This window comes from Nerophis lumbriciformis, linkage group LG01 (assembly GCF_033978685.3).
Source record: "Nerophis lumbriciformis linkage group LG01, RoL_Nlum_v2.1, whole genome shotgun sequence".
NCBI classification, from domain to species: Eukaryota; Metazoa; Chordata; class Actinopteri; order Syngnathiformes; family Syngnathidae; genus Nerophis; species Nerophis lumbriciformis.
In genome coordinates this window covers 23,673,030-23,700,388 of record NC_084548.2, presented here as the reverse complement: position 1 = coordinate 23,700,388, position 27,359 = coordinate 23,673,030, and the positions used below count along the sequence as shown (strand labels likewise).

At 38.4% G+C, this 27,359-nt stretch overlaps 2 protein-coding genes across 3 annotated transcripts in view; both read right to left on the bottom strand.

The window, feature by feature from the left end:
* Positions 1–863: 863 nt before the first annotated feature.
* Positions 864–5,190, bottom strand: slc19a2 (solute carrier family 19 member 2). The gene is made up of 6 exons (XM_061977539.1): positions 4,916–5,190; positions 3,191–3,739; positions 2,865–3,111; positions 2,590–2,782; positions 2,079–2,220; positions 864–1,870 (listed from the first exon to the last, which is right to left on the bottom strand). The coding sequence occupies exons 1-6, from the start codon at positions 5,036–5,038 to the stop codon at positions 1,736–1,738; spliced, it is 1,389 nt and encodes a 462-aa protein (XP_061833523.1). The 5' UTR covers positions 5,039–5,190; the 3' UTR covers positions 864–1,735.
* Positions 5,191–5,329: 139 nt separating this feature from the next.
* Positions 5,330–27,359, bottom strand: part of atg3 (autophagy related 3) — a 36,179-nt gene continuing 14,149 nt past the window's right edge. The window contains exons 1-12 of one of the 2 annotated variants that reach the window (XM_061977579.1): positions 27,021–27,232; positions 26,624–26,665; positions 26,481–26,530; positions 21,621–21,691; positions 17,794–17,901; positions 13,789–13,841; positions 13,622–13,703; positions 10,916–10,950; positions 10,693–10,845; positions 10,366–10,493; positions 6,666–6,734; positions 5,330–6,538 (exon numbers count right to left, since the gene is read on the bottom strand). In XM_061977579.1, coding sequence (XP_061833563.1) covers positions 6,457–6,538; positions 6,666–6,734; positions 10,366–10,493; positions 10,693–10,845; positions 10,916–10,950; positions 13,622–13,703; positions 13,789–13,841; positions 17,794–17,901; positions 21,621–21,691; positions 26,481–26,530; positions 26,624–26,665; positions 27,021–27,092 — 945 coding nt within the window. In that variant the 5' untranslated portion in view covers positions 27,093–27,232 and the 3' untranslated portion in view covers positions 5,330–6,456. Of the gene's footprint in view, positions 6,539–6,665; positions 6,735–10,365; positions 10,494–10,692; positions 10,846–10,915; positions 10,951–13,621; positions 13,704–13,788; positions 13,842–17,793; positions 17,902–21,620; positions 21,692–26,480; positions 26,531–26,623; positions 26,666–27,020; positions 27,233–27,359 lie in introns of those variants that run through there. The other variant, XM_061977587.1, reaches the window with a different exon arrangement.

Genomic DNA, 27,359 nt, shown 5'->3' with positions numbered 1-27,359 from the left:
CATTTAGGAGGGGCTTGGGGTAAAGTCGTTGTTCCTCCACATCAAGAGGAGCCAGATGAGGTAGCTCGGGCATCTGGTTTGGATGCCCCACGAACGCCTCCCTGAGGAAGTGTTTAGGGCACGAATGACCAGGACCAAGGGCACAATGGAGAGACTATTTCCCAGCTGGCCTGAGAATGCCTTGGAAACCCGCGGGAGGAGCCGGACAAAGTAGCTCGGTAGAGGGGAGTCTGAGCTTCTCTGCTTTGGAGGCTTCCCCCGCAACCAGACCCCAGATAAGCTGAAGAAGATGGATGGATGGATAGTAAAAAAAATGTAACAAGCAAAATGGCACCGATTCGGTAGAATGGCCATTAAGCTGCTAAAGAGAAAACCAGCTGTAATTATGATCATTAACAAGTAGTTAATAGTGGTCGGCTGCTCAAGAGAACACTTCTTGGAACCTTCAGCACCACATGGTAAAAATCTAGCTATATTGCATGAAAATATTTTAACTTGTATGTACAATTCTGACACTGTGTATGTTACCAAAAAAAGATGCACTATTTTTGTTTTTAAAAAACAGTGAATATAAATGTAATCTAGGAAACAGAACTGAAATAAATACATTTAAAGGCCCCGATGTGAATGGGACATTAAAGCCTATCAAAGAGTGTGTCAAATAATGAGTGGAACTGTGTCAAGCATTGTGTTGTCACAAGCAGATACTAACTGCGCAGTCAGCAGCTTTCACTATATCAAATATGTATTAGGCTTAAGTGGCTTTATTTGCTGCTGGTATTATAAATCTACATACTGATGCTTAGAAAAGGGAAAGAAAGTGCTGTTTTCAAGTGCTCGAATGTATTCGTACAAAACGCACATAAAAAAATTGTTTTATTTTTATTAATCATAGTTTTCTTCATAATGAAACAGATGATCTTTTTTTTTTTTTGACAGAACTGTGTTGAGATTTGAGTGGCAGAAGTAAACTCATAACAGTGACAAGAGTTGTGTGGTTGAGCCACCTGATGGCCAAAACTAAAATGCTTGATGCTGTATTCAGGAAGACGAGATTGTTCATATGGGAGCTTCAGAGGTCGAACCTTCAGTCAACTTGTAATTCTTTAACAAACTATGTGTCTGTCATCCTTTATATATACATATATAAATAAATTACATAATAGCTCATTTTTCTTTTACTATAAATAAGTAAACACAGTGAACACAGGAAGTAAACAAATGATCAGTAGTGCTGCAACACAGAGAAAAGGTAGGCTTAAACAAAATCTACTTCTCCCTAATCTTTAAGACAACTTCAATTGTGTACCTGTAAAAAATGTAATCTACTTTGATGTTACCTTTTTATACATGTTCAGAATAAAAACCAACATTACAGGATGTATACCAAAAACATAGGATTAAGGTTTTTTTTTTGTTTTGTTTTTTGAATACACACTTTTTACTGTCAGCAGTCCTGACAAATAACACAGATATCAAAATATATTTACACACCAGAGGGTTCAATGGCACTTAATAGTAGTAGTAGCATAAAATATACTTGTATGGTCTCTTTCTAAGGACACTCAGACTACTCAAGTGGGAATAAATCGATTTTTCCCAGAATTCACGAGCATGAACAATGAAGCTTCAAGTTCTCGTTCACTTACCTAGTCAGAAGTCAACATTTTCCAACAAGGTAACAGATAAGGCAATAGTGCCGTGACAAAAATAGTCAATCTGTCATGACATTATTTCATAGGCTGTCCAAGTCTGCTGGACTTTGTGACAGGACATCTCCATCAGATTTCCTCCTCCTGGCCAATTTATAGAGCCAGGCCAAGAGGAGGATAGCGGAGATCACAGCAAAATAGCCACTGTAGATGAAGAACTGGTGTAGGAAAACAAAGGCTGTTAATCAACCACATTTTAGGCATACTAGAAGTACATCTTTACGCAATGTAATCATTACCAAAAAGTCTGCTATTTCAAGCGTCAACCAAAACTGAGCAATATCTTGATAAAGATGAAAACTCATTACATTGTACAAGTGTACCTAATCACGTAATCTAATAGCAGTGCAATTCTGTTTTTGTTACCTGGGTAAAGATGTCAAGACCGAGGCCGGCCGAGTCAACCACCAGCAGAGTGAGTGAGGTCTGCAGCAACAACGCCAGGAAAGTGTTGACACCAAACACCAGGGCATATCGCTGCATGTCAAGACTTGCAGCTATTTGATACCTGTCCAGAGCAAATCAGAGAGGAAAGAATGATACTGCCGTGTTGTACAAAAAGTTTACATTTAGAAAAGGTAATGTACTGAAGCTCCATGATATTGTTTCATAATTACTTTCACACAGATCAAATGTTCATAAGAAGTATATCTGTAAAAAAGTCAATAGTCAAGTAATCCATCCATCCTTCCAGTCTATCCGCATCCAAGTCACAGAGCAGCAGTAGGAAGCTCAGACGTCTTTGTTTCAGGCCAGTAGAGTTGTATCACATTAATTGATTACAAATCCATTGTGGTAGTTTGTAAGGGCAAAATGGTCTGATTTCTGGAATACTTCTGAACATAACTGTACAAGTGCCACCCCCCTTGGTACTTACGTGGCAGCAGTGATTAGCAGCATATAGGTGGCTCTAAAAAGGATGTAGGAGCCGTAACACAGCCAGATGCTTGGCAGCATGTCCATGATGAGCAAACATGCTGCCATGAGCAGAGAGAGGAGACACATAGCTAGTTCTCCCCACACAGTCCAGCTCACAGGCAGATGACCCACCAGCAGAGCAGCAACAGCCCCTGAAGACAGTTGCCAGCCGACAACCAGTCAGCGCAAACAGTTTCAAACATTGGCAGGAAGGCGGCAGGACAAGAAACTTACCTAGGAGAGTAGACATTGTTTCCACGTAGCCGTTGTATATGACATATTCATGAGATGGGCGGATATTCTCCCACAGTGCTTGTGCATAGTTGACCACTTGAAAGTATCCACAGGTGACCAGTGCCCACCAGACCGACCACGCTAATAGGGGACCTCGTCTGTAACAGTGCAGGAAGTCAGTCAACAACATCTTTAAGACCTCCCAGAGACCATGGCCTCTATGTGTCTTCTCGGAAGACAGGGACACCTATTTGAGAAACATCGGATAAAAAGTTGACCTGGACTAATCAACTTTTGTGATAGATGCTGAGCAGTCTAAGACTCACCTTGGAGATTCCCTTGTGGTGTAGAGGCATCTCGCTCTCAGACTTGTCACCATTCCTAATCAGAGCACCCGTGACGCTACTTTGCGCCTCAGGATTATTGTGGAAAAACAGGCTCCGTTTGGGCATGGGCAAAAACCAAGGGGCAACAAAGGCTATGGCAACGGATGCCAGCGTGGCGTAGATGAGGTGCACCAGCTGTACTTCGGCCAAAGACAGGAGGAGCTGGCCGGTCAGCGAGCCAGCAGCCGAGCCAAATAGAGTGACGCTGCGGCAGTAGGCCGTCACCTTCTGATAGTGGGCAGGCTCCACCACACTGTAGATGTAGGAGTAGTAAGCAATCTCTGAGGCTGTAGCAAGTCCAAAGAAAAATTCCAGCAGCTGCATGGCCAGAAGGCCATCAGCCTTGAGCAGCATCACATAGGTTACTACATAGCTAGTTGCCTGCAACAGTAACACAGGCTTATAACAGAGATAGTCCGTGACCAGGAAGATGGGGAACAGCAAAGCAAGATAAGAGTATGTCCATATTGGGTAGATCTCACTGACGACCTGCCGAATTAAACACACTTCAATTAATAAATATCTAAACAGACATCGATACACACGGCCTAGCCAAAAAGCAATCACTTGGATACACTGAACAGATCATTTCAGAGAGGGGGGGGGGGTGTTACAGACCTCAATGATCCAACGCTATTGTCCTTGCAGTGATCATGTCAAGAAGAAAAGTGTTATTGAGTATACTTTACATTTTAATACGTGATTCCCTGCTTTTCCTCAGTGGTCACCAAAGTGAGTTATTGCATTAGTGATTTGTTTGTACACTGGACGCCCTTCCTGACACACAAAACAATGACTCCTACAAAAGTGGGGCGTACGAAAACCGAGGTATCGCTGAAAAAATGTGTTCCCATTTCTACGTTAAAGACTCCCTGAAGCAGCATGACTGTTAAGTCCAGGCACAGTATGAATGGCTTACATTACAAATTAGGTCACAAAACCTTTTGGAATTTGTATTCAAAGCACTTAATATCGTCCTACAAAATAAATAATGCACTTATTCTCAAATAGGAGGTGCTTAAACACAGTGAAAGAATAAGTTATGTGATTCCCTGACAAAGAAAAGAGCAGTACAAACGTTCTATGTTTATTTTATTTTAACGGAGATAATACAAATACATCATAAGTTAATTTGTATTTACATTTGAAAACAATGGAATTCCAACAGAGCGTATGAAAGTAAATTATTTTATGGGCACAAAGTTTTTTTACATAACTGGGATTTTTTTGTACATATTTTTTACGTACTGTATTTTAATTTCCACTAGGCTAACCATTTTGGTCAGTAATAAATCAGGCACGATGCTACGACTATCCTCGATAAATAAATTATAATATTACGCTTTTCTTTGGTTAGTGGGTACTTGGCCGGAATAAATATTCCATAAAGGGTCCTTAATTGAAAAAAGTTTGAGACCAACTGATTTCATGTATCGCTGAATGTATTTGTCTTCCCTAAAGTTTGATGGCGGAAGGAAAGTGGTACTTCGCAACGTTGAAATATTACATCATTGCTCTCTTAATGTTCAACATAACAGAATCAATAGCACATACATATGAGGGGAGATACCTGAATAAAGTACTCATAACAAAAAGTTCCAATTATCTAATAGTAGCTGTAGTGCAAAATGTATTGGTTTTAGTTCGCTGCGGAAGCTAACTCACCTGCGCTTCAGTCAGGTTCTTCTCTGGCCCCATCAAGTAGGCAGTGAGGAAAGGCTCCGACGGCCGCAGGTTGCAAAAGAAGCCATAGAGACAAAGCCACAAAGTGGGGTACAACATACACATAGTGGACACTGGACGTTACATGACCTCCGCATTCATTTATCCCACTGCTGAGTCTCATGACACGAGCGTCATTTCTTCGTTTGGTAGTCTTTTACTACTTTCCAGTCTACTACTGCCACCTGATGGTCAAAATACAGTACATGACTTTGCTGTTAATATTGGGGATTTTATTATGTCAACTAAAAATGTTAATGTTACAAGTGATCAAGCAACTAAAAATGTACAGGTAACACATTAAATACTTCAATCAAACCAAGAGACAACACCATGAGCACAAAATAGAGGCACATGTATGTATTGTTCATTATTTTATAAAATAGTGTACACCACAAATGTATTCTCTGTTGCCACGTTAACCACACAAGTCATATGCACCAAACCATATTTCAGGTAACTGCTTTAGAATCATAAACATACTCAGCGTATTAGAACAAAAATATAGTTGCTTTACAATAATAAAGCTAAACTAATTGCATTAGCATGGAAACTCAGTCCGAGTGAAGCACAGACTGTACAAAGCTGTGCAACAGTCAAAGCTTTGAAGCGATAGTAGACCTGCGTCCGGCATTTCTTTAAACTAACTCTTGGTTTCTTTTGCCAGGGTTTCAGTCCTGGGTGCTAATTTTGTTTGGTTAAGCCTAATAAAGTGTCCTAATAAAAACTTAAAGACAGGACAGAGGAAAAATACAGTTGAGCCTTTAGTAATTTAAGTGCCAAATATTTGCTGTTAGCTTTTGCTTTGTTGAAAGTAGCATTAAATCTGAGGTATATATATCTGGAATGTGGCCTTGGATGTAGTATTTAAGCTACTAGAGTTAGGATGGATAGGTGGTCTGTTATTGGTGGTTAGCCTAGATTCGAATCTCTGATGTAATATCTGTGTGGAGTTTGCATGTTATCGTACTCCAGTGTCTCCCCACACCCCAAAACACTGGTTCGGCTAACTGGAGACTTTAAATTTTGATTAGGGTTGAGTGTAAAAAGGTTGTTTTTCTACATGTGCTCTGCAATCAACTCATGTCAAGGCTCAGGTGTCCCCCACCTCACGCCCTGACTCAGCTAGGACAGGCTCATCGTGACCGCAATAATTAGAATGGACAATGCATGGATGATGGGAGAGTAACTGCTAAAATAGTTTTTACACTGTTCTGGTAGTGGTTTACATACATGCAAAATATATCACATTTCAAAGGGAGCACTGAATGCATACGATTAATCTTTCGCCACTGACAAAGTACTTTCATTAAAGCCTGATGTCGTACTGCCCTAAAAACAAATTTAGGTTAGCCATTTGTTTCTCAGTGTCCAGCACCAGTGCAACGTGTTCCAGAGCCACACAAACATTCCAAGGTCAACAGATCAAGCAGATCGCATGTAATCATAGAGGCAGAAGAAGTGATTTTCCATAGTCCATGTTACTACATGGTGAAGTGTCTCGTGTAGTCATATTCTATTGTTGGAATGACAGCCTGGACAAACTTCAGGAAAATGAGAAGGTACCTAGAAAACCACAGTAAAGGGAAATAAATGCATTGTTTGCTAGTGGAACACAGATCATGTCTAAAGATGAAAAGATTTTAAAAAACCTCAATTGATCTTTTTGTGCAACAACAACTGAAAAGGATACATATGCACTCCGAGCTCACCACCTCCTTCAGCCACTGTCTCAATGATCTTTTTCATCACTTCAGCATGTCTGGGAAAAGGATACACCATTGTGATGATTTTGAAAAAGTTATTAAATACATTTCTTTGAAAATCAGGAACTTTCATTTCAGCACAGAGGCGTATAACATGTTGCACATAGTAATTATACAGTGAGGAGCGGGAAGTGTGTCACATGATATGCATCGACTTGGCAATTAAATACATTGCAGCCCAGCCTTTAGTAAGTGGGAGTCATGGCTAGCGATAATGCCAAGACAAAAGTGCCTGGAGGGAGACCCTCCTCCGAAAGGATGTATATTGTTAGGATTTTATTAATACTGACTAACATCGATATTCATTATGGATGCCGATATTTACCTGTACTCTTATTGGTACTATATCTAATTTGGCGTAAACAAAGATGTTAAAAGATTCACTTTTATTACCATTGTATTAAAAGAGGGGCGTGTACAATGCAACAATATACCCAACAAAATTTACGTAGACGAGATAGCGTAGAAGATAACGGCATTTGTTTTTCTTTTTTCGTTCTGCTCAACAACAAAAATAGAAATAAGATAAGTTCCTTCTGCTCACTCTACCTAAATTTCAATTTGAATGTTAATGTTTTCTCAAAGGTCATAAATTTTCAATAAACATACAATTGTGCCAGATAATCATTATCTTAATTTTACACATAAAAATTGTGATTCACAATTTTGCCAGAAACGCACACACACACGCACACACGCGCACGCACACACCAAAATCCCTCCCCCAGTATTCCTCAACTGATGTACGGTACTATTTCTTTAGGTGCAAATATCACAGAATAACTTTACAAAACATATTTGACAAAGCATGATTGTAATTTGTTGATTTCCTTCAATCGGATGCATAGCATAGTGTGTTTATTTTGAAGCCGGAAAAGTGTGTGATTGGTTTAAGAAAAAGTCTTGACCTGTTTTGATGTCGGATGGACTGTTTGCAATAAAAAAAGTCTACTTTCGACTGCCTGCCTACAGTCTTTAATTTCTGTTGAGCTTTTATGCTACTTTACTTCCTAAACCAGTCACAGTGACAATATATATTTTATGTTATCACTGCACCTTAGCTGTAATGTAAACACGGAAGTGAAGCACCACCCATCTCGAGACTACACGCAGCAGGCATTTGCTGCAGGGATGTCGTTTCTTCTCATAGCGAAAAATAGTCCTTTCTTGTCAGGAGAACAACTTGCTATGGTTTTGAACCTGATACTTCCATAATGTATCCTTTTTTTTGCCCATTTCTGCTCGCTTGTAGCTCATCAGTAACAAATGAACTGCAGCCAAGTGAACTGCAGCCAAGTTTCCCCTGCTACGGCCTTAGGGTCAAAAAGGACACGCGTGCGTTAATTCCCAGTTAAACACATTTATAGTTAACTCGTTATCGCGTTAACTTTGACAGTGCTAATATAATTAAAATTAATTCGCATTTTGGGTGGGTGTGTATTCAAGCTTGTGACATGCAAAAAGAGGGCGATAGAGTGACGCCAACTGGATCAGCCGGAGCAATTATTGCTTCAGAGCCACTTTATTATTTAAATTTTCCACTTTTTTGAGTGCATTAATCTTGGCCTGTGGAGTACTGGAACGAAGGGATTGACACCTGAAAGATGGTAGAGGAGGATGCTTGGTAGCCGTGGCCGTGAGTAAAAAGCAGTGGCTTGCACTTCAAACTGACACTTTTGAATTAAATGTTTTATTTACATTATAAAAAGGGCTGATTTCATCTTTTTATTTTCACAATTTAAACTTGATAAGTTTTAGTGTGATGTCAGACACATGTGTAAGTAAATATACTGTGTCAAAATGAGAAAAAAAACTGTACCGAGACATGAGATGGCTAAATCCTACCTTGGACTCTAAATGCTTACTAAATGTAGCAAAACCCCCCAAATGTATCAAGTTAACTTTGGGTACTTAGGGATGTCATGGTATGAAAATTTCTTATCACGGTTATTGTGACCAAAATTATCACTATTATCGCGATAATTTTAAATGTGCTCAAAACGTATTTAAAAACTACTTATACTGAAATCTTTTAACAAAGTTTTTTTTTTTTTTTAAAACAAAAAAACAACACAAACACATTCAAAATGTATATACAGTACGTACCTCAAGTAAAAAGTTGAATGTACATATGAAAGCAACACAAGCATTATAAACAAAGTAATATGGCAAAAAAATAAAAATACTATACATAAATAAAAATGATTGTGAAAATTTGGCAAGATTGCATCTTATGGACATAAGACGTAACTGCTATTTTTGTCCAGATAGATAAAAATAGTGTTCAGATTTGAAGTCCAGTCTTAGACATGGGATTGCATGATTATGGGAAGAATAATTAAGAGTATTTGTATCAGTATTGAAATCACGATTTTTAAGGATTATTCATTATGTTTTGTAAAACAGTGTTGGGGTGTGAACGCCATCATGCAATTTGTAATATCTAATAAAAATAAACGTTATCTATATATTTAAAGACAAATATTTGTGTTTCTGTTCATTATTAGTATCAGCATGTCAGCTTTTTTATTACATGATGCCTTTATTTCTATTTTAACATTTTCATAGAGAGAGGTATTCTTTCAGTTATGCACATACATTTATATGTACTAATGAGTGTACATGTACATGCTGTATCTGGACAGATCAATTGAGAATTTGAGCAGAAATGTGTCATATAGGTATTAATTATACACCATAAAACATTAACAAATTGCTGTGTTACATGAATGATTATTAAAGTAATTACATTGTGGAATGAAAAAAAACCAAGTAATGTCAAAAACATGGTGCTTACTTTTTGATATCAAAATAAACCATAAAATAGTTTGGCTAACGAAGATAAAGTTAAATAAACAAGCTTTGTTCTTCAACAATCATGTACTTTAGTGCAACAGTTTAGCCAAGAAAAATAAACAAGAGTGATACCTTTCACATATACCTGTAATACACCATCTTTGTGCCTCAACGACAACTCAGCCTGCGTTCAGTTCAATGAGATGACAACTTTTTAGCTAGTATTGATGTTATTGGAACACTAACAATGTTAGTAGTTAAAGTAAAGAATGAGTGACCATCCCAGTCAACAAACTTAAGACTTTATAAACAAGTTGTGGCAACGTTCCCGACACATCGCCTGCTGCATGGTAACTCTGTCCGAGCAGCTGACGGACGGCCGCAAGTTGCACTTTCGATATGAAACCGCAACATCAAATATTTTTTCTCCTCCAACTGCATTGCGCTCTTAAAACGCACACCGAGACTCTACGGAAGTAAAAGCGATTGAAATTAAGTGCAACGAAGCGATCGTATAGGTATTAATTAATTATACGCCATTTACTTGAAGGGAATATTTTTAAAGCAAAGTCTGTAGTCGCTGCCACGTTTTCTTGAGCCTAACGGCGCTAATGGGCATGTGCTGTGGCACTCCAGTTTTCAGGAAGTAAGCAGTGTTGAGTAAAATTAAGTAATAAATGACTGTATTACTAACCATATAGAATTGATACATACTACCAGACCCCTCTACTCTGGCTCTTTGTATTTGGTGAAGTATGTGACTGTCTGCTATGAGCAGTGTACATAAACAGGTATCACTCCTGTTTATTTTTGTTCCACAATTCTACTGACCTGCAGGGGTGAACCGAGCACATGGCTGGCGGGGGAAGGTGTGGATGGTTCTCAATGGTGACGGTCTTCTTCACATGATCCTGGCTGATGTCCTCATACATTTGTTCCACAGACAGAGGCTGCCTGTCCTGAAAGATACCACAACAACTTGATCAAAGAAGAAATACATTATGTCAACGCTCAAGACAATGACGCCAATACTTTGCTCCAGCACACCTTAACATGGGTGAGAAATAAGTTAACAAATATAAAATAAGTGAAAGAGCTAGGATTGAATGTGAACAACGATGCAATAATCTACAGTGCTCATAGCAGACAGTTACATACTTCACCATATCCAAAGAGCCAGAGTCGAGGGGTCTGGTAGTATTTATCATATGTAATGTAAAGGTCATATGTTCTCGTTTGAAGTATAGCATCTTCACTTCCAGGCTCAACTTTCGCTTTGGCTTCCAACAATTTACTGGTGTCCAAGGTTGCCTGGAGAGAAGACACAGTGAGGGCACCTCGACGACTAACCTCTCACACAAAGTGAAACAAGCAAGATTACCTCATCAGTTTCCAGTAAGCCACTTTCTTCATATTCTGCAAGGACAACACAAGCGCAAAGACAGTGCAGCTATGAGACTTGATAAAAGAACTTCATTTAAATGTATGCACCACTTAGGGGAGTAACAGTATACCAAAACCACGGTTCGGCACATATCTTGGTTTCAAAGTCGCGGTTCGGTTCGATTTTAGTTGCAAAACATAATATATTACTTGGCTTTGGGTAAAAAAAACTTTCATTTTTTTGAATGAAACATAAAAACTGTAAACTGCCATCTCCAATAAATCACATTTTTAGAGAAGGAACATTCCATATTGCCCGAAGTGCAGCACTGTTCCAGCTCTACTGAACAATGGCGACTGTCTTGTCTTATCCACTAAATCTTTGACGCTATGTATTTCACGGGTTGGCACAATGTTCAAAAACAAGAGTCTAATGACTGAAGTGGGTCTGGATTCTCATTGGCACTATTGCTAGCCATGACTCCCACTAGCCAAACACTGGGCTGTACTGGACAGTGGTAGCTCGGTTTTTGAATGCCCCACTTTTTGAATGATTTGGTTTTCGGGTAAAAAATGTTGCCAAACTTTTTTCCCCAGTTTTCGTATACTGGTATACAAACGAGTTTGTTTGCCCGGGTATCATTCCCTGGAATTGTGTCCCACATGTTGGTAACTCAGTATCTGTTTTTTGTTATAGAGTATGAGTACAAAATAAGCCAGTGGCCAAAGACAGTTGTCAGTGCCAATACTCTGATAAAGAAGGTTAGAAAACAATTAAATCCATTAAAATAACTTGTAGCAAAGTACATTGGTGTCCGTATAGCTCTACTCTACCCTCCTCCCTCAGTAGGTGTAAGTAGTATTTGTCATTTATATTTAGTTTGCATTATTTTCTGCATATACATATTTTGTTCTGTATAAAATGTGTGAATAATTGGACTTGCAATATTTTAATTGTTTTCGTAAAATCTGGATTGCTTTTGGTTTGGCTGACGTGGCTAAGGTGGTAGAGCGGCCGGCCAGAAACTTGAGAATTTCTGGTTCGAATCCAGCTTCAGTCATCCTCGTCACTGCTGTAGTGTCTTTGGGGAAGACACTTCACCCACCTTGCTCCTAGTGCCACCCACACTGGTATAAATATAGCATAAATGTAGATAATGAGTTTCTTCTCAATGTAAAGCGCTTTGAGTCAGTAGAGAAAAAGCTGTATAAATATAATTCTCTTCACTTTGAACCAGGGGTCTCAAACTTGCAGCTCGTGAGACAATTGCAGCCCCCGAGACAATATTTTGCTACACCCACCTTAATATAGAAGACTAATGTTAGTGCGGTCCACAAGTTTGATATGAATTGCACTTTACAGTGTTGTGTGTGTGGCGCTCAACAAACCGACCAATCACGGTGTGGTATAAGGCTCTCGGAGGGGCGGGACATCGACCGGGCTTGATGCAAGCAGAGAAACATTTCTAGATGAGTGAAAGTTACAGCACCGTTGCCATGGAGTTTTCTCTTCCGTGCCTGGCTGGCTGCCTCGTTTCTATTGGGCACACGCAAACATCCGTCCCAGCGCGCTGCGTTCACAAAACTTCCAAAAAAAAGTTTTTCAAGTTGCTACCCAGCTGGACATTATACGTACGTCGTGGCTTACTGTGGTGGATCCCAAAAACCACAGAGGACAAGAGCGGTGAGTGCGACAAGTCCTTAATTGTCCACACTGTTCAATGACTCGAAAAACAAAAACTATGGTGCCAATAGAACAAAAAGGCACTGCAACAAAATGCTCAGGCACTTAATCACAAAACACGATGAGCAGGCAAACACGGGTTGCCAGGCTGGGCAGGAAGGCGCACAGTGTCTGTCGGCAATAACAGTCCCCAATAACCTGGAACAATTATAAAGGTCAAACCATTTGTAGGCCATTAGTCTGGATTTGCATCGCGCTATTTGCATTGTATTTGCATTGCCTCGTGCAATGAACACTACATATATTACTACATTTACAACAACAACAGTGTCATTTCCCCTTCTTTTTCGAGTAACAGCACAGTGGATAACATTCCAAGAGCAGTCGCCTTTTTGCACTCGCAATCCCGGTACCAAATGCCATGGTGTTCATGTCATCATGAAAGACTACAATGAACGCAAAAACAAAAGGAGACTACTACCAGCCTATTAGTCGCCACCAAGCTGCTGAACAAGAAAAAGGGGAAATGACGCACATTCAGGAAATTAAGTTCTCCGTGCATCAAGACATTCTCTGTGCATTGGCTAACCACAAAAGTGGCACCAAGTGGAATCAAACTATATTCCACATTCCCAAACATATATTTACTTATTTTCTAATCAATTCTTAATTTGTTCATGTAGTTTTCATCTTGTGTTAAAAAATAAATATAAAAACATTTGAGAAGATTGGAATTTTTTCAACAAAGCTTTTCTTGTGGAATACTTGATGCAGCTCGGTCCCACCTAGACTCTGTTTCCAGCGACATCCAGGTAAATTGAGTTTGAGACCCCTGCTTTAAACCTTTTGGAAATAATTACTGATGACAATTGAGGTAGTATTGTATATTGTTTATTGGCTAGATGCGTGACGCAGGGCACACTTCCAAACCCTTTCTCAATGTGTACTTTGTGCTAAATAGGTATGCCTGTGTACCGAAAAGTACGATTACAAATGCACATACGCTTTCACCCGTATTACCTTCCATATCGGCTGCCTCTCCATCTTCATCATCTTCATCATCATCACCTCCTGCTGCAGATCCGGTATTCATATTATTGTCCTGAAATCAAGTCAATATACTGAAACATAGCTAGCATTTCATGTTAAATACCAAACAAAACAAAAACAGAAAAACTTTTAAATACCTTATTATTGTCCAGGGAAATTTCCTGAACAGCGTCCACGACACCTATCACTCCTAGAAACAATAAACAGTAAAGTTATAAACTAATTCTAACAAAGACTATTCCAAACATAAAGCCAGAGTTCAAAAGGTATTAAGTCCTTAGTCTTTCTTTAGATTGGCAAATGAGTTAAAATGCTGTAACCAATTATAGCGATTGTCAAACAAGAACATAGCTAAAGTGGAACGTGCTTAAGCATCAAACCCCAGTCCAATGTGTTGTTCTTGTCACTAAAAGCTGCACACTTAAAGAAATGTTGACATACGTGGCCAATCGCATTGGTCGACATGAAATTTGAGAGCAAAATAGGAGCTAACTTCTATGAAAAATTGGTCCACTTATGTCGACATGTGTAGCAGACGCCGTTATGTCAATTTGATCATAATCGCTTAGCAAAGTAAAACGACAACAGCAACATACGACTGTCTAGTTATACAGCATTAACAAGTGCGCATAGGTACTTCCTGTTCAGTGCAACGTAAGCAAAAAACAACAACACAATTGGCAGTATGATACCTTCTAACAAATGCACTGACCAAATGCACCCATTACATTTTTTTTAACCTTGTTAGTTAGACATTGAAGAAGAAAGATTAGCAGATTTACAAAAGCTTTACAGCATTTGTAGTCCAGTCATAAGTACAAGAGATATATTAAATAAGAGTATTACATACAGTATAAGAAAAGAGATTAATGAAATCAAAAACATGAACAAATAGTGGTAGATGAAATTACAATTAAAAAAAGGTTAAAAAAATATGGTATTAGTTATTGCCCATTTTTCCTAAATCTCTGGACAGTTTCACAAGTAAATGTGAAAGCAAATCAGTTTCGATTTGGGTTGTGTCGATAATAGTAATATCTAAGCAGTCAGCCAAATTGATTAAGACAAAGAGGTCTCACGCCACTGTATAATAAATGAACTTCTGTGTTAAGCAGCTACATTAGTGGTTCCCAAACTTTTTCCAGTCACGTTTACATATTTGACCTGAAGCCATGTACCCCCTCAAATATTTTAGATTAAATGAAAATACATTAAATTGCAGTTTGAATTTTAAGTAGTGCAAAATAAGGGTGTCCTCATATAACTGTTTCACTCTACAATATGGATATTGAAGCCTTGAGTATCGGCCAATATCGATATTAATCCGATCCGATGTAATGTGAGCACGAATAATAGTACGTAATTCTACTTTATTATTTTGTAGTGTTCAATATTAGAAAAGGCTTAAAGGGGAACTGCACTTTTTTTTGTAATTTTGCCTATCGTTCACAATAATTATGAAAGACTTGACGACGGACTGATTTTTTTAATGCATTCTAACTTGATATAAATAAAAGTCCACTTGTGGCAGAGCAAATGGAGGGTCCTCTATTACATGTATACTTACATCATGTGTATAAAACCTTAATACAGCGGCTCCCATTAGCTCCATTGTAAGCGGACTTTTGATCACATTTATTTAATATTTAGAATTTTAAAAAAACATACATCATCGTGTCTCTCATGATGATTGTGAACAATAGGCAAAATACCAAAAAACTGCAGTTCCCTTTAAACAATTGAGTTATTTACAGAAAAATAACTGAAATGGTCTTTAAATTGAAGTGGGAAAATTCAAGAAAAGACCTTTGGCTGTGAACTGGCTGTCGAGCTTAGCACAATAAATGCACAACAGGAATGCTTGTATAGGAGATTATATTGGAGATATCAATGTCAGAATGGGACACCCCTAGTGCAAAAAAACACTGTGTGCCAGTACAAAACAAGTTTAGAGATCATTTCAGGAACAACAAGTTTTATCCACAAACTCAAACATTTGAAGAAAAAGCTTCTGTCGAGGTTTTCAGTCCATATTTCTGAGAAGTTGAATTTGAGAAACTGCACTAGGACTTTGAGACCGAGAGGGTAAACATCTTAAATCAAGTTAGTCCCAGTTGTTGCAATTCAACTCCTCAGATAATAAAAAAGTGCATTCAAAAAGATTGAAATATAAAAAAAACAACCTTTTTTGTCATTAAACTTGTAGGTAAATTCCATCTTCCAATCCGTACCAACAACATAAGTAACATCTTTTATTAAAAAATCTATTCGTTTGCACTCAATAACATTTTACTAATAGTGTTGGGAAGATGTTTCCACATGGCTGAGGTGATTAAGGCTCGTCAGGACACGCTGCTGTCACACACCTTGCCATCGCGCGCTTCTGGCCGTCTAAAATCTCGCTATCAGCCCCGGTGATACTTGCGGGAATTTAGACATGGCGCGTGCTGGCAAGCGCCGCCCTGCAGGATTAGTGCTGCTCTTGCAAAGGTAATGATCCTTCAGCAGATTCTACACTAAAACGACGACTAAAATTACAACTTTTAATTCTTTCATTTAGTCAAGATTAATGTCTTCTTGGCGCTGCGCCAAAGACATCACAAACTGTGGTTTAATTATGAAAATCTTAAATCAAAAACAGCCCTACTAATTACAGTAGTCACAGCAAGAAGATCATCTCTCATCTAACAGAAATGAAATAATTATTAAACACTCTTCAAGCACAACATTATTATTACCAATGTTCCCTCTAATTTTTAATGTTTTTGAGCAAACGCACAAACTCCCTGAGCATTCAGTGGAGCACATGTGAGCAACATCAGACGTGCACACTGTGGCTACACCAGCGTCACACCTGTCCCAAACCTGACATCATAACAATTTAAATGTTTTATTAAAATAATTTTCTGATATAAGTGATTTTGCCCCCTTACAATGAAAATAACAAAAAAACATATTTTTCTTGACCTATGTGCGAGTATTGTATGTCTGGCTGTGGGTCCTGCCTTTAAAATAAATGTTACCCCTTTCAGAGATTACATTTAGTTCCTGTAACTTTCTGTCTGTAAAATACATATTTTTATTAGCATTTATGAAATCTAGTGACAATATTTCATGAATAATATCCTTAGATAAACATTCTTAATAAATGGCAGTAAAATAAGCACACATCTGATTAAGGAGTCAGTGTGTTACAACCTAGCATTTACACATTGTTTGGTGTTGGGGTTGTCAGACTTTTTGTGTGGCCATAAACGCAGCATTGGCTAAGTGCCATGAGTGCGTGTGTTGGTGCAGGTGAGACAGAGCGAGCGGCTTCTGTTGAAACGACGGATGACAAAGATGGTTTAAGCCTGGTTTGTATGGCAGAAAATTACCAGTTTTTATAGATAAAAGTTTTTTTTTACTCATGTTTTTGGTGTGGTTACAAACAGTTTTGATCAATAAAGTGATTGATGGAATTCCTGTCCGTAGTGTCTCGACAGACAATAATTGAACTGTGTTGACAAAGATTGTTTTACTTATTGGGGCCACTCTTGTTGTCACTTGTCACTCATAGAGTTGCATTGCAAAATCATACAGTATACATTGTAATGTGTTTATTTTGTTTAAAGTTCAGATGGGATTTTTGATTTTCTGCGCGGCATTAATTTGCTGTGCGCAAAGGACGCGTGAGCAGTGCGCAATTGCGCAGATGCGCACCTTAGACGGAACATTGATCATTACACTTATTTAGTCATACAACACACTCGACACAATAATGAACGCCGCTGTTCACAAATGAGACTTTCAAGCGCATTGCACAACTATTAGTGTTCAGACACCAACGTAGTCCCGCTTTTTAAAACAATTTCATTCACATACACCTTATGACAGTTAACATACCCGTAACATAACATAGGAGCTAAATGATTCTAACACTAATGATAAAAACAACACAGTAGAGCAACATGCCCCACCTGTCAGATTTAACTTAACTTAAATTGAACCTAAAAACACAAAACCGAGACGTCAACTGCGGCATGAAGGATTAGTGCATGCTCATCGTCGTCAGATTTGGAAATCTGTTTGATAATTTATCCTCAGCTGTTTTAATATAGCTGCAGATTGAAAAGTAAGTCAACAGATGAGCAATATCAGACCTGCATGGTGGTAAGTGTCCACCCAGCCCCCGTCTCCGTCATCTTCCTCGATAATGGCCTCCAACTCATCAGAGTATTCCATCTGTTTACAGCGCTTATAACATGGAACTGTAAAACCACAGAGAGAAGTGCAAACAATCAGAATGCTTAAAAGCATTTATCAAAAAATGATGGGGCTGAAGAGGTGCTGTCAGAAAAACTGTTAATATTCTGCTTCGCCTTACTGGAAACAACCCATGCGGGGTTTAATGATATTTCATTTCATTATGACTGTATTTTCTATGCATGTACTAGAGCTGAACAATTAATTGTATTTGCATAATCACGATGTGACAAAAAGCGGTTTAATAGCCACAAAGGCTGCAGTCATGTGACAAGTGAGCGAGCAGGCAGAAAAATCAACTTTGTAATGTTTTGTGTGGTTTTGGGATACAATGATTATCCGTATCAAGACTTAAATGATTTTAAAATATTCCCAACAGTATCAAATAAAGACTTTAAAACTTTTTAAATATAGTCAAACAATTTTGAGAAAAATAAATATTTTTCCTAAAGTGTTCAACCCTAACATGTAACGTCTTTGCAGATGCTTACTTTGATTTTAAATATGCTTTCAAATGTTTTTTTTATTAGTTTTAAGGCTTTGGGGAGGGACTATGAATACAGATGGGTGTTTGGTTCCGAATTTGGTACTTTTATAGGTATTGATCAAATTTTTTCGGTAATGCCGAACCAATTCACTGAAATCAAACGGTACAATGTTCCAATATTTTTGTTACAAATGAACAGTGTTGGGACTAACGCGTTACAAAGTAACGCCGTTAGTTTCGGCGGTAACTAGTAATCTAACGCGTTATTTTTTATATTCAGTAACTCAGTTACCGTTACTACATGATGTGTTACTGCATTATTTTACGTTATTTTTTATGTAGTATCGGCTAGAAACTGAGAATCTGATCGTGTTTTATTGCAGCGAAGCACTGACATGCTTCTGATTCTTCCTCTGTGCTCTGTGTGTGTGTGTGTGTGTGTGTGTGTCTTGGGTGTGGGAAGGGGAGGGGAGGGGGGTGCGCAATACAACGTAAACCGTTGGCCAACAAAAAAGTAACCACAGAACACTATACGACTATACGGTATAGTGTTCTGTGGTTACTTTTTGGTTGGCCAAGCGGACGTGACGACAGGCTGTCCTCACTCAGGTCCGCACGGACCTGGAGGAGTGTGCCTTAAGTCCGGCTGGAAATCGGGAGAAATTTGGGAGAATGGTTGTCCCGGGGAGAGGCAAGTATGAGATATTCTCACTTCTTTTCTTTTGTCGAGCACAAAGAAAAGAACATTTTAGTTAAATGTAAGTTGTGTCTTGGATCAAAGATCCCGTCTCCTGCCCAAAACAACAATTCAAATCTGCCTGGTTAGGCTCTGTGTATGTCACGTGTGCCTTCCTTAGGTGAAGCCAGGTTTACAGCTCTGTTGTTGATTGATTGATTGATTGAAACTTTTATTAGTAGATTGCACAGTACAGTACATATTCCGTACAATTGACCACTAAATGGTAACACCCCAATAAGTTTTTCAACTTGTTTAAATCGGGGTCCACTGATTCATGATACAGATATATACTATCAAATATATACTAACATCATAATACAGTCATCACACAAGATAATCATCAGGGTATATACATTGAATTATTTACAATCCGGGGTGTGGGATATAGAGGACGGGGGGGTAGCTTTGGTTGGTATCAACACTTCTGTCATCAACAATCAGCATCAACAATTGCATCATCAGAGAAATGGACATTGAAACAGTGTAGAACTGACTTGGTAGGATATGTACAGCAAGTAGTGGACACAGAGAGAGAGATCAGATAGTATAAGAAAAAATGTCTACCGGTACATTTGATTATTTACAATCCGAAGAGGTATTATGTGGAAGGGAGGGTGTTAGTTTAGGGTTGTAGTTGCCTGGAGGTGTTCTTTTAGTGTGGTTTTGAAGGAGGATAGAGATGCCCTTTATTTTACACCTGTTGGGAGTGCATTCCATATTGATGTGGCATAGAAAGAGAATGAGTTAAGACCTTTGTTAGTTCGGAATCTGGGTTCAACGTGGTTAGTTAGTGTTAGTGTTATTATGCTGTTTGTTACTTATGTATGTTATGTTGCAGCTATTTAAAATAGTTTTGTCAATTTGTTCTGGCCTGAAATAAATTGGCCCTTTGAAACATATCTTTGTCTTTGTGTGTTGTATGTAGACCACATTGCTTAGCAGAGTTCAGTGATGCAAATGCATGTCAAGTTGATCAACAGATTGTATTATTCTCCAGTGCAATAACAGTACTGAAATGAAGGCTAAAAGGGCATTAACGGGAGCTTTAAAAACAAAAAGTAGAAGAAGTAACTAAATAGTTACTTTTCACAGTAACGCATTACTTTTTGGTGAAAGTAACTGAGTTAGTAACTGAGTTACTTTTGAAATAAAGTAACTAGTAACTGTAACTATTTACTGGTTTTCAGTAACTAACCCAACACTGCAAATGAAGTCCTGCCCTGAAGCAGACTCGGCACCGGCGCAAGCAATTGCCGAGCAAACAGGCATATTCGTAGGACTGCCACTCACTAATGTTGCAACTGTTCATGCCAACAAAGCAAGCATGCCTGATAGAAAACACTCAAAATAAGGCCCCACTTTTCAAAACGCATTAGCTCAATGCAATTGCATATGCCATTAACATGCTACTTAGTACATCACCGATTTTACATCACACCTCCAAATTTGGCTATCAAAAGTACGACTAAGATGCACGTTACAATACTACAGAATACTGCTTTGTAGGGCTTAATAAAAGAGAAGACTGACAAATTCAAATTAATGTCAAACACTACTTCTTGACTACGGCAACACAATGAGGACAAACTGAAATGAATGCATTAGACTTAAGAGTTGTAAGTAAACGATATACCAACTAAACATCAGTTAACAATATGAGTTTAGTAGTAAATAAAAAAAACATTTGTTATTAAACAAATTAACATTTAATACAACATGAACACACACAAAAGTACCAAAAATTGGAACCGTAGAGCAGTGGTCCCCAACCACCGGGCCGCGGCCAGGTACCGGTCCGTGGATCGATTAGTACCAGGCCCCACAAGAAATAAAAAAAATTAAAAAATACAAATAAATGTTTTATTTTTTATTGTATTAAATCAACATAAAAAATACAAGATACACTTACAATTAGTGCACCAACCCAAAAAACCTCCCTCCCTCCCCCATTCACACTCATTCGCACAAAAGGGTTGTTTCTTTCTGTTATTAATATTTCTGGTTCCTACATTATATATCAATATAGAGCAATACAGTCTGCAGGTATCCAGTCCGTAAGCACACAGGATTGTATTTCTTTATGACAAAAACAAAACAAAACAAAAAAAACAAACAAAAAAATAAAAAAAAACCTTGACCGGTCCGCAGCTTCAAAAAGGTTGGGGACCACTGCCGTAGAGTACTGTATCCGTTCCCTTGTACCAGGAATTAGTACTGTATGGGTATAAATGTGAAAGGTTATGTTAAGTAAGGTTAAGTTATGATGGCTTAATCTGATGTTTAAAGTGGGTGGTAGCTATTTTGCTGATTTTCACGAATTGCTGGTGCTTTTTGCACATAAACGTTGGGATGGAGGATGAAACACTAACTTGTGATATAACTTTTGATATATATACCTGTTCCGGAGGTACAGTGTTTTGGATACAGAATAGTCGTCTACTAAAGTTCTTTTAATTGGGTCAGTGACCTGCAAAATTTTGAGAAAACACTGGTCTTACCATTGCGTGTCAGGAGAAACTGTTTGTCTGGGGGCAAATACGGCTTTACTTTAACTTCTTCCCCACTGGCCCTGCGGGAACATTTTGTATCATTAGTTTCATATACTGCATAAGGTTATTTCGTTGTACTTGTACTGTGACCAAACTAATCAATTACATTAAGGCTGAATCTCGATTCTCCTCCTTACCTCTTATCTTAGCCCTTGGCTATCGGCCTTGCATGTTCACGTCAAGCATGTGGTGTCTCAATTCTCTTGTATGTGCCAAGGGGTGTATAGCCCCCAAAACCATGTGTGGTCCAAACCCAAATGTGCTCAAACAATTGTATATAAAAGAGCATAAGGAACTAGTTTAAATATTGTGTTGTTATTGCTGAAGTGCAATAGCACTCCCTATGAATGAATGGAAAAATGTACCGCAGTACATGTAATCGGTATCGGACAATTTCACTCATGGATGATCGGAATCGGGAGCATAAAATTTTGATCAGAACATCCCTTGTGTATATTGTGGGGGGTCCCCACATCTGCGGTCCTCTCCAAGGTTTCACATTGTATCCCATTGGGTTGAGATTTTTTCTTGCCCTGATGTGGGATCTGAGCCGAAGATGTTGTTGTGGCTTGTGCAGCCCTTTGAGACACTTGTGATCTAGGGCTATATAAATAAACTTTGATTGATTAATTGATGATTTCTAGTATGTGTACTGCCTTCGTCACAGACACCAAACAGCTTGAAGTGATCAAGTAGCAAAAAACGAGTGGCGTCTATTTTCTAGAGAATATTGTTTTTTACTACTTCATCTTGCCCCTCAGTTTTAAGGGGTAGGGCAAAGGGGAAGGAATAAGGGTTATAATAATTGGGATTTAGCCTTAATCTAAACCACTTAAATTATTTGCTGTCTGTGTAGCAATAGTAAATATAACTTTATAAAAGCTATGTGCTTAAATGTGCTGTAGAAAATAAAGTGATCAGGCTGCATGGTTCCTGAGGTTTCTCCAGCAGAGCATTGCACCATTATGTGAAATTTAACAATGTTGACATAACAGTGGAATGCACATTTCTGAGTCACACCCACCAAATATATCAATGACGTGTTAGGCTTTATCACAGTCAACTGATATAGTGAGCTCACAAGATTTAATACAATGGTACCTCGATTTCCGTTCAAAAAGGTCCAAAGAAAACCGAATCATACAAAAACAGAAGCATTTGTTTAAAAAATAAATTATGGGAAGTTAAGCTGGGGAATAGTGTTTTTTGTCATAATGCGTGTACACTGCTGTGTCTGCTGCTTTGTATATTGTATTCATATCAAAATGTAATCCTGGTAAGCAATCCCCATTGTGAAGTGAATTACATTTATATAGCGCTTTTTCTCAAGTGACTCAAAGCGCTTTACATTGTGAAACCCAATATCTAAGTTACATTTAAACCAGTGTGGGTGGCACTGGGAGCAGGTGGGTAAAGTGTCTTGCCCAAGGACACAACGGCATTGTTAATCAAATAAATCAAGTTTCCAATTATAATTACAGTCGCCCCTTGCAACAGCGTGCATTGATCTGTGCGGCTCCACTCTTATCGCAGATTTTTTTTAAATCACATTCTTTTTCATGCTCTAGTCAAATATCGAAATGGCAATACTTTTTATACTTATTGAATTAAAAAAATACATTATAAATGTTTTTAGGTCGTGCTTTGGGCCACTTATAACTCAAGGACAACTCTCACACTTTTGTTCCCCAAAATGTTGCTGTAACGCGACCTTGACTGGTGGGGTTAGTGGCAACAAGGCAGTACAAAAAGTCGACAGTTGAGAAGTAGAGGGCTTTTCTTTTTTTTTTAATTACATATAAGTGACAAGAAACTTGATCGCTTTCTGCATAATTACGATAAATGGAACTTTTGACTTTCATTGTTTGTGACTCAGTTTGTCCAATTAATTATTACTGTCATGTAGGGCTGGGCGATATGGACGAAAAAGTATATCTCTATATATTTTTACTTAAACTTGATATTCAATATACACATCTCGATATAGTTTCCGGTGAATGTATACATATAAAGATATTCATTTTTGAGCGAGATTCACTGAAATTGAAGCAAATGACAACTGTACTGTAAACAGTTAGTGGCACTTTTATTAACCCAGCTAGTCAAGATGGGTATTAATAGCACAGAAAATAAACTGTTTAAGTAGCACAGAATTACATAACATAAATAAAATTGAAAAATATTATTTCCACGTAAAATAAATAACATAGCTCTGCAAATAATACAAAATGTATCAAACTCAGATTAAAAATAAACTTGCCGGGAGGCACTTTTTAATTCCCAGTCGACGATGTAATGGACTGTCACACACGTACGGTTCTAGTCAGCGCCAAATAAATTACTTTACTCCGTGGCCTAGTGACCTACTCAGTGGCCTAGTGGTTAGAGTGTCCGCCCTGTGATAGGTAGGTTGTGAGTTCAAACCCCGGTTGAGTCATACCAAAGACTATAAAAATGGGACCCGTTACCTCCCTGCTTGGCACTCAGCATCAAGGGTTTGAATTGGGGGTTAAAACACCAAAAATGATTCCTGGGCGCGGCCACCGCTGCTGCCCACTGCTCCCCTCACCTCCCAGGGGGTGAACAAGGGGATGGGTCAAATGCAGAGGACAAATTTCACCACACCTAGTGTGTGTGTGACAATCATTGGTACTTTAACTTAACTTTAATAGTGCGACTATAATCTTCCTCACTTCGGCATACATTTTTTGGCAGCATTTCTTGTGCAACTCTTGGCAACTCGAGAACAGTTTTGATTTGGGCTTATATGGTAAACAACTCAAATGAATGTTTTATCCAGACGCATACATTTGTCCAAATGTGGCCAAGTCGACGCATTGTGGGTTTCCTGGACGTCGTCTACATCGCTAAAAGAAAAATGTAAAGAAGAAAATCCCTCTGCCATCTTCTACTAGTTTTTTAAATATATTAATCCCCGCTTGAATATACCCTCTTCTCTTCTACAACTCTCTCGTCATCATTTGGGATGTCTGTTGTGATTTCCCTTCCTGGTTCCATGACCCGCCCTATGCTGCCTCTGATTGGCCTGTCCCTAATGTTTTGCACTAATGTCAACCAATCGTGACTCATCAAAGTAAACAACCAACCAATCATGGATGTTCTTTTACGTGCAAGCACGTCTTGGAAGGAGGAAGGGGAGGGGTTTAGTAGCCCAGTGTGTGGGAAGCGGGAGAGAACAAGGAACACAACAAATAAGGGGTGTTTGGTCATTTTAACGGGAAATAAAAATATATCGGTATTACGATATTTTCTTAATTCATATCTTTTTTTTAAATGTATCGATATATCTTACAAACTCGATATATCGCCCAGCCCTAATCTATAGTACATATATAAAACTTGTATTATTTGATGCTACTTAAAATTATCAGTTAACTATGTAGAATATCGCAATATATCATCATATTGTATCTTGAATCAAGTATCGTAATACATATCATATCGGGAAGACCTTCCTAATAACCAGCGCTACTAACTATTAAAATATTTGATTTAAAATATAAATGAATATGTTCTATTTACTTATAATAATATAATTCATCCTACTTCTATGAAATAAATCTACCAATGTTGCCTCTAATTGTTCATGTGTGTGAGCAAACACAAAAACTACCTGAGCATTCAGTGGAGCACATGTGAGCAACATCACACGTGGCAATACGAGCAGCACACCTGTCTCAAACCAATCTTTTATAATAACACTCAAATGACAGGAGTCATTTTCATGAGATTATTTAGTAATATTAGTGATTTGGCCCACTTGTAATGAAAATAAAATAAATCTTGTTTTTCATAAGCTATGGATTAGTATTGTACAATATGTCTGGGTGGGGGTCCTGCTTTGGAAATCATTTGTACCCCTTTCAGAGATCACATTTAGTTGCCCTTAAACATCCTCATGTTGCACAATGAAATGTAAGCATAGGATGAAGTGTGCATTCTTGTAACTTTCTCTAGTAACAGCATTCCATTATTAATATAAATAAATTAACATTAATAATAAATGACAGTAGAATAAGCACACATATGACTGAGGAGTCATAGTGTAACATTGTGTGGTGTTTGAGTTGTCCGACTTTTTGTGTGGCATAAACGCACCAGTGGTTTAGTTGGTGACAGATGACAAGTTGGTTTTGGCCTGGTTTGTACGGCAGAAAATGACTAGTTTTTCGAGATAGAAGTTTTTTACTCATGTTTTTGGTGTGGTTATGGCCGAATATAAACAGTTTTGCTCAATAAAGTGATCGATATAATTCCTGTCCTCAAAGCATCTCGATAGACGTTACAATAATTGAACGGTGTTCAATTGAACGGTGTTGACAAACACCGTTAGGGCCGCTTGTTGTCACTGTCACTCAGAGTTGCATTGCAAAATTACGCAGAATAAATGTGTTTATTTTGTTTAGAATTTAGATGGGTTTGATTTGGTGCGCGGCATATATTTGCTGTGCGCAGAGGACGCTTGAGCAGTGCGCAATTGCGCAGGCGCGCACCTTAGAGGGAACGTTTCCCGGAACCAATTAACAGCTATAAACAAGGGTTTATTTCTTTACAAAATCCTACAATTTAACTTCCCATGGAAATTTCCTGAAAACTTCCATCCCTTTATAACCCATTGTTTGGTGGTACGATAACCTAGATGGATACGAAAATCTAGCAAAATGCTGACGAAAATCTTCGTTGAAAACCGAATCACACGAAAAGTGGGGAGTACGAAAACCGAAGTACCATTGTAACTTGATAACACATGTAAGCAGGTGTTTCGTTTTAGCACATAATTGCACTTACCATTTCCATGTGGGACAGTGATGGACCAAGTGATCTCCTGCAGCTACAAACTAACACACAAATAAATGTCAAGACATGGTGTGATAATGTTTTTAAGTGTTAGTTTAGCGGATGGCAGATTAAATGGATTTTAACAATGTCACCTCTTCTGGTGTGATGACTCCAGTTTCTTTAAATTTTGACTCCTGTGAAATGTATTGTCAAAACAATCAAAAGTTACTTTGGTATATACATCACCTTCATATGCACTCAAAATAGGGAGTGTAAGTATTGAAGTGGGTCAACTGAGATAAAGCACAGCTTTCAAAAATTCTGAAACGCTAACTTCCCACGTACTTGGTGTGGGCATTGTTAAGAGTATGGCGCGCTTTATCCACATGTAACTCATGAATGTCAAAACATTCCCAACATTAATTTTCAACAGGAGTTCAATCAGACTGAAATGAATGTCGACCATATGTGCATTGCTGCTTCCAGTCTCTGCATGCAAACGAGCAGCCCGTGTTAGCGTGCTAGCTTGTGAAGTAGAAAGAAGTTTACCTTGAGAACTGGTGTGAGAAACTCGGCCACTCCGAGAGCCGTGCCTTTTACTGTGTTAATGACGTTCTGCATCTTGCGGACTCAAATAAAGGGACGTCTGTCTAAAAGCATTCGGTGAGAATTGGTCTATTTGGACATTGCTTTCTCACCAGAGGGTGTAGCAACATTAGCGAATCACATGACAGGTCCAAGCACTTCCGGGCAGCGTTGCCAGCTGGGAAATGACAAATTATTGTACTAGACGTACATACCAATTTAACTTTGCTCAATATCACCTGCTACGGTAAAATATCGCTAAAGAATGTGTACAGTGACACACATTATGCAGTTTTATCCTTA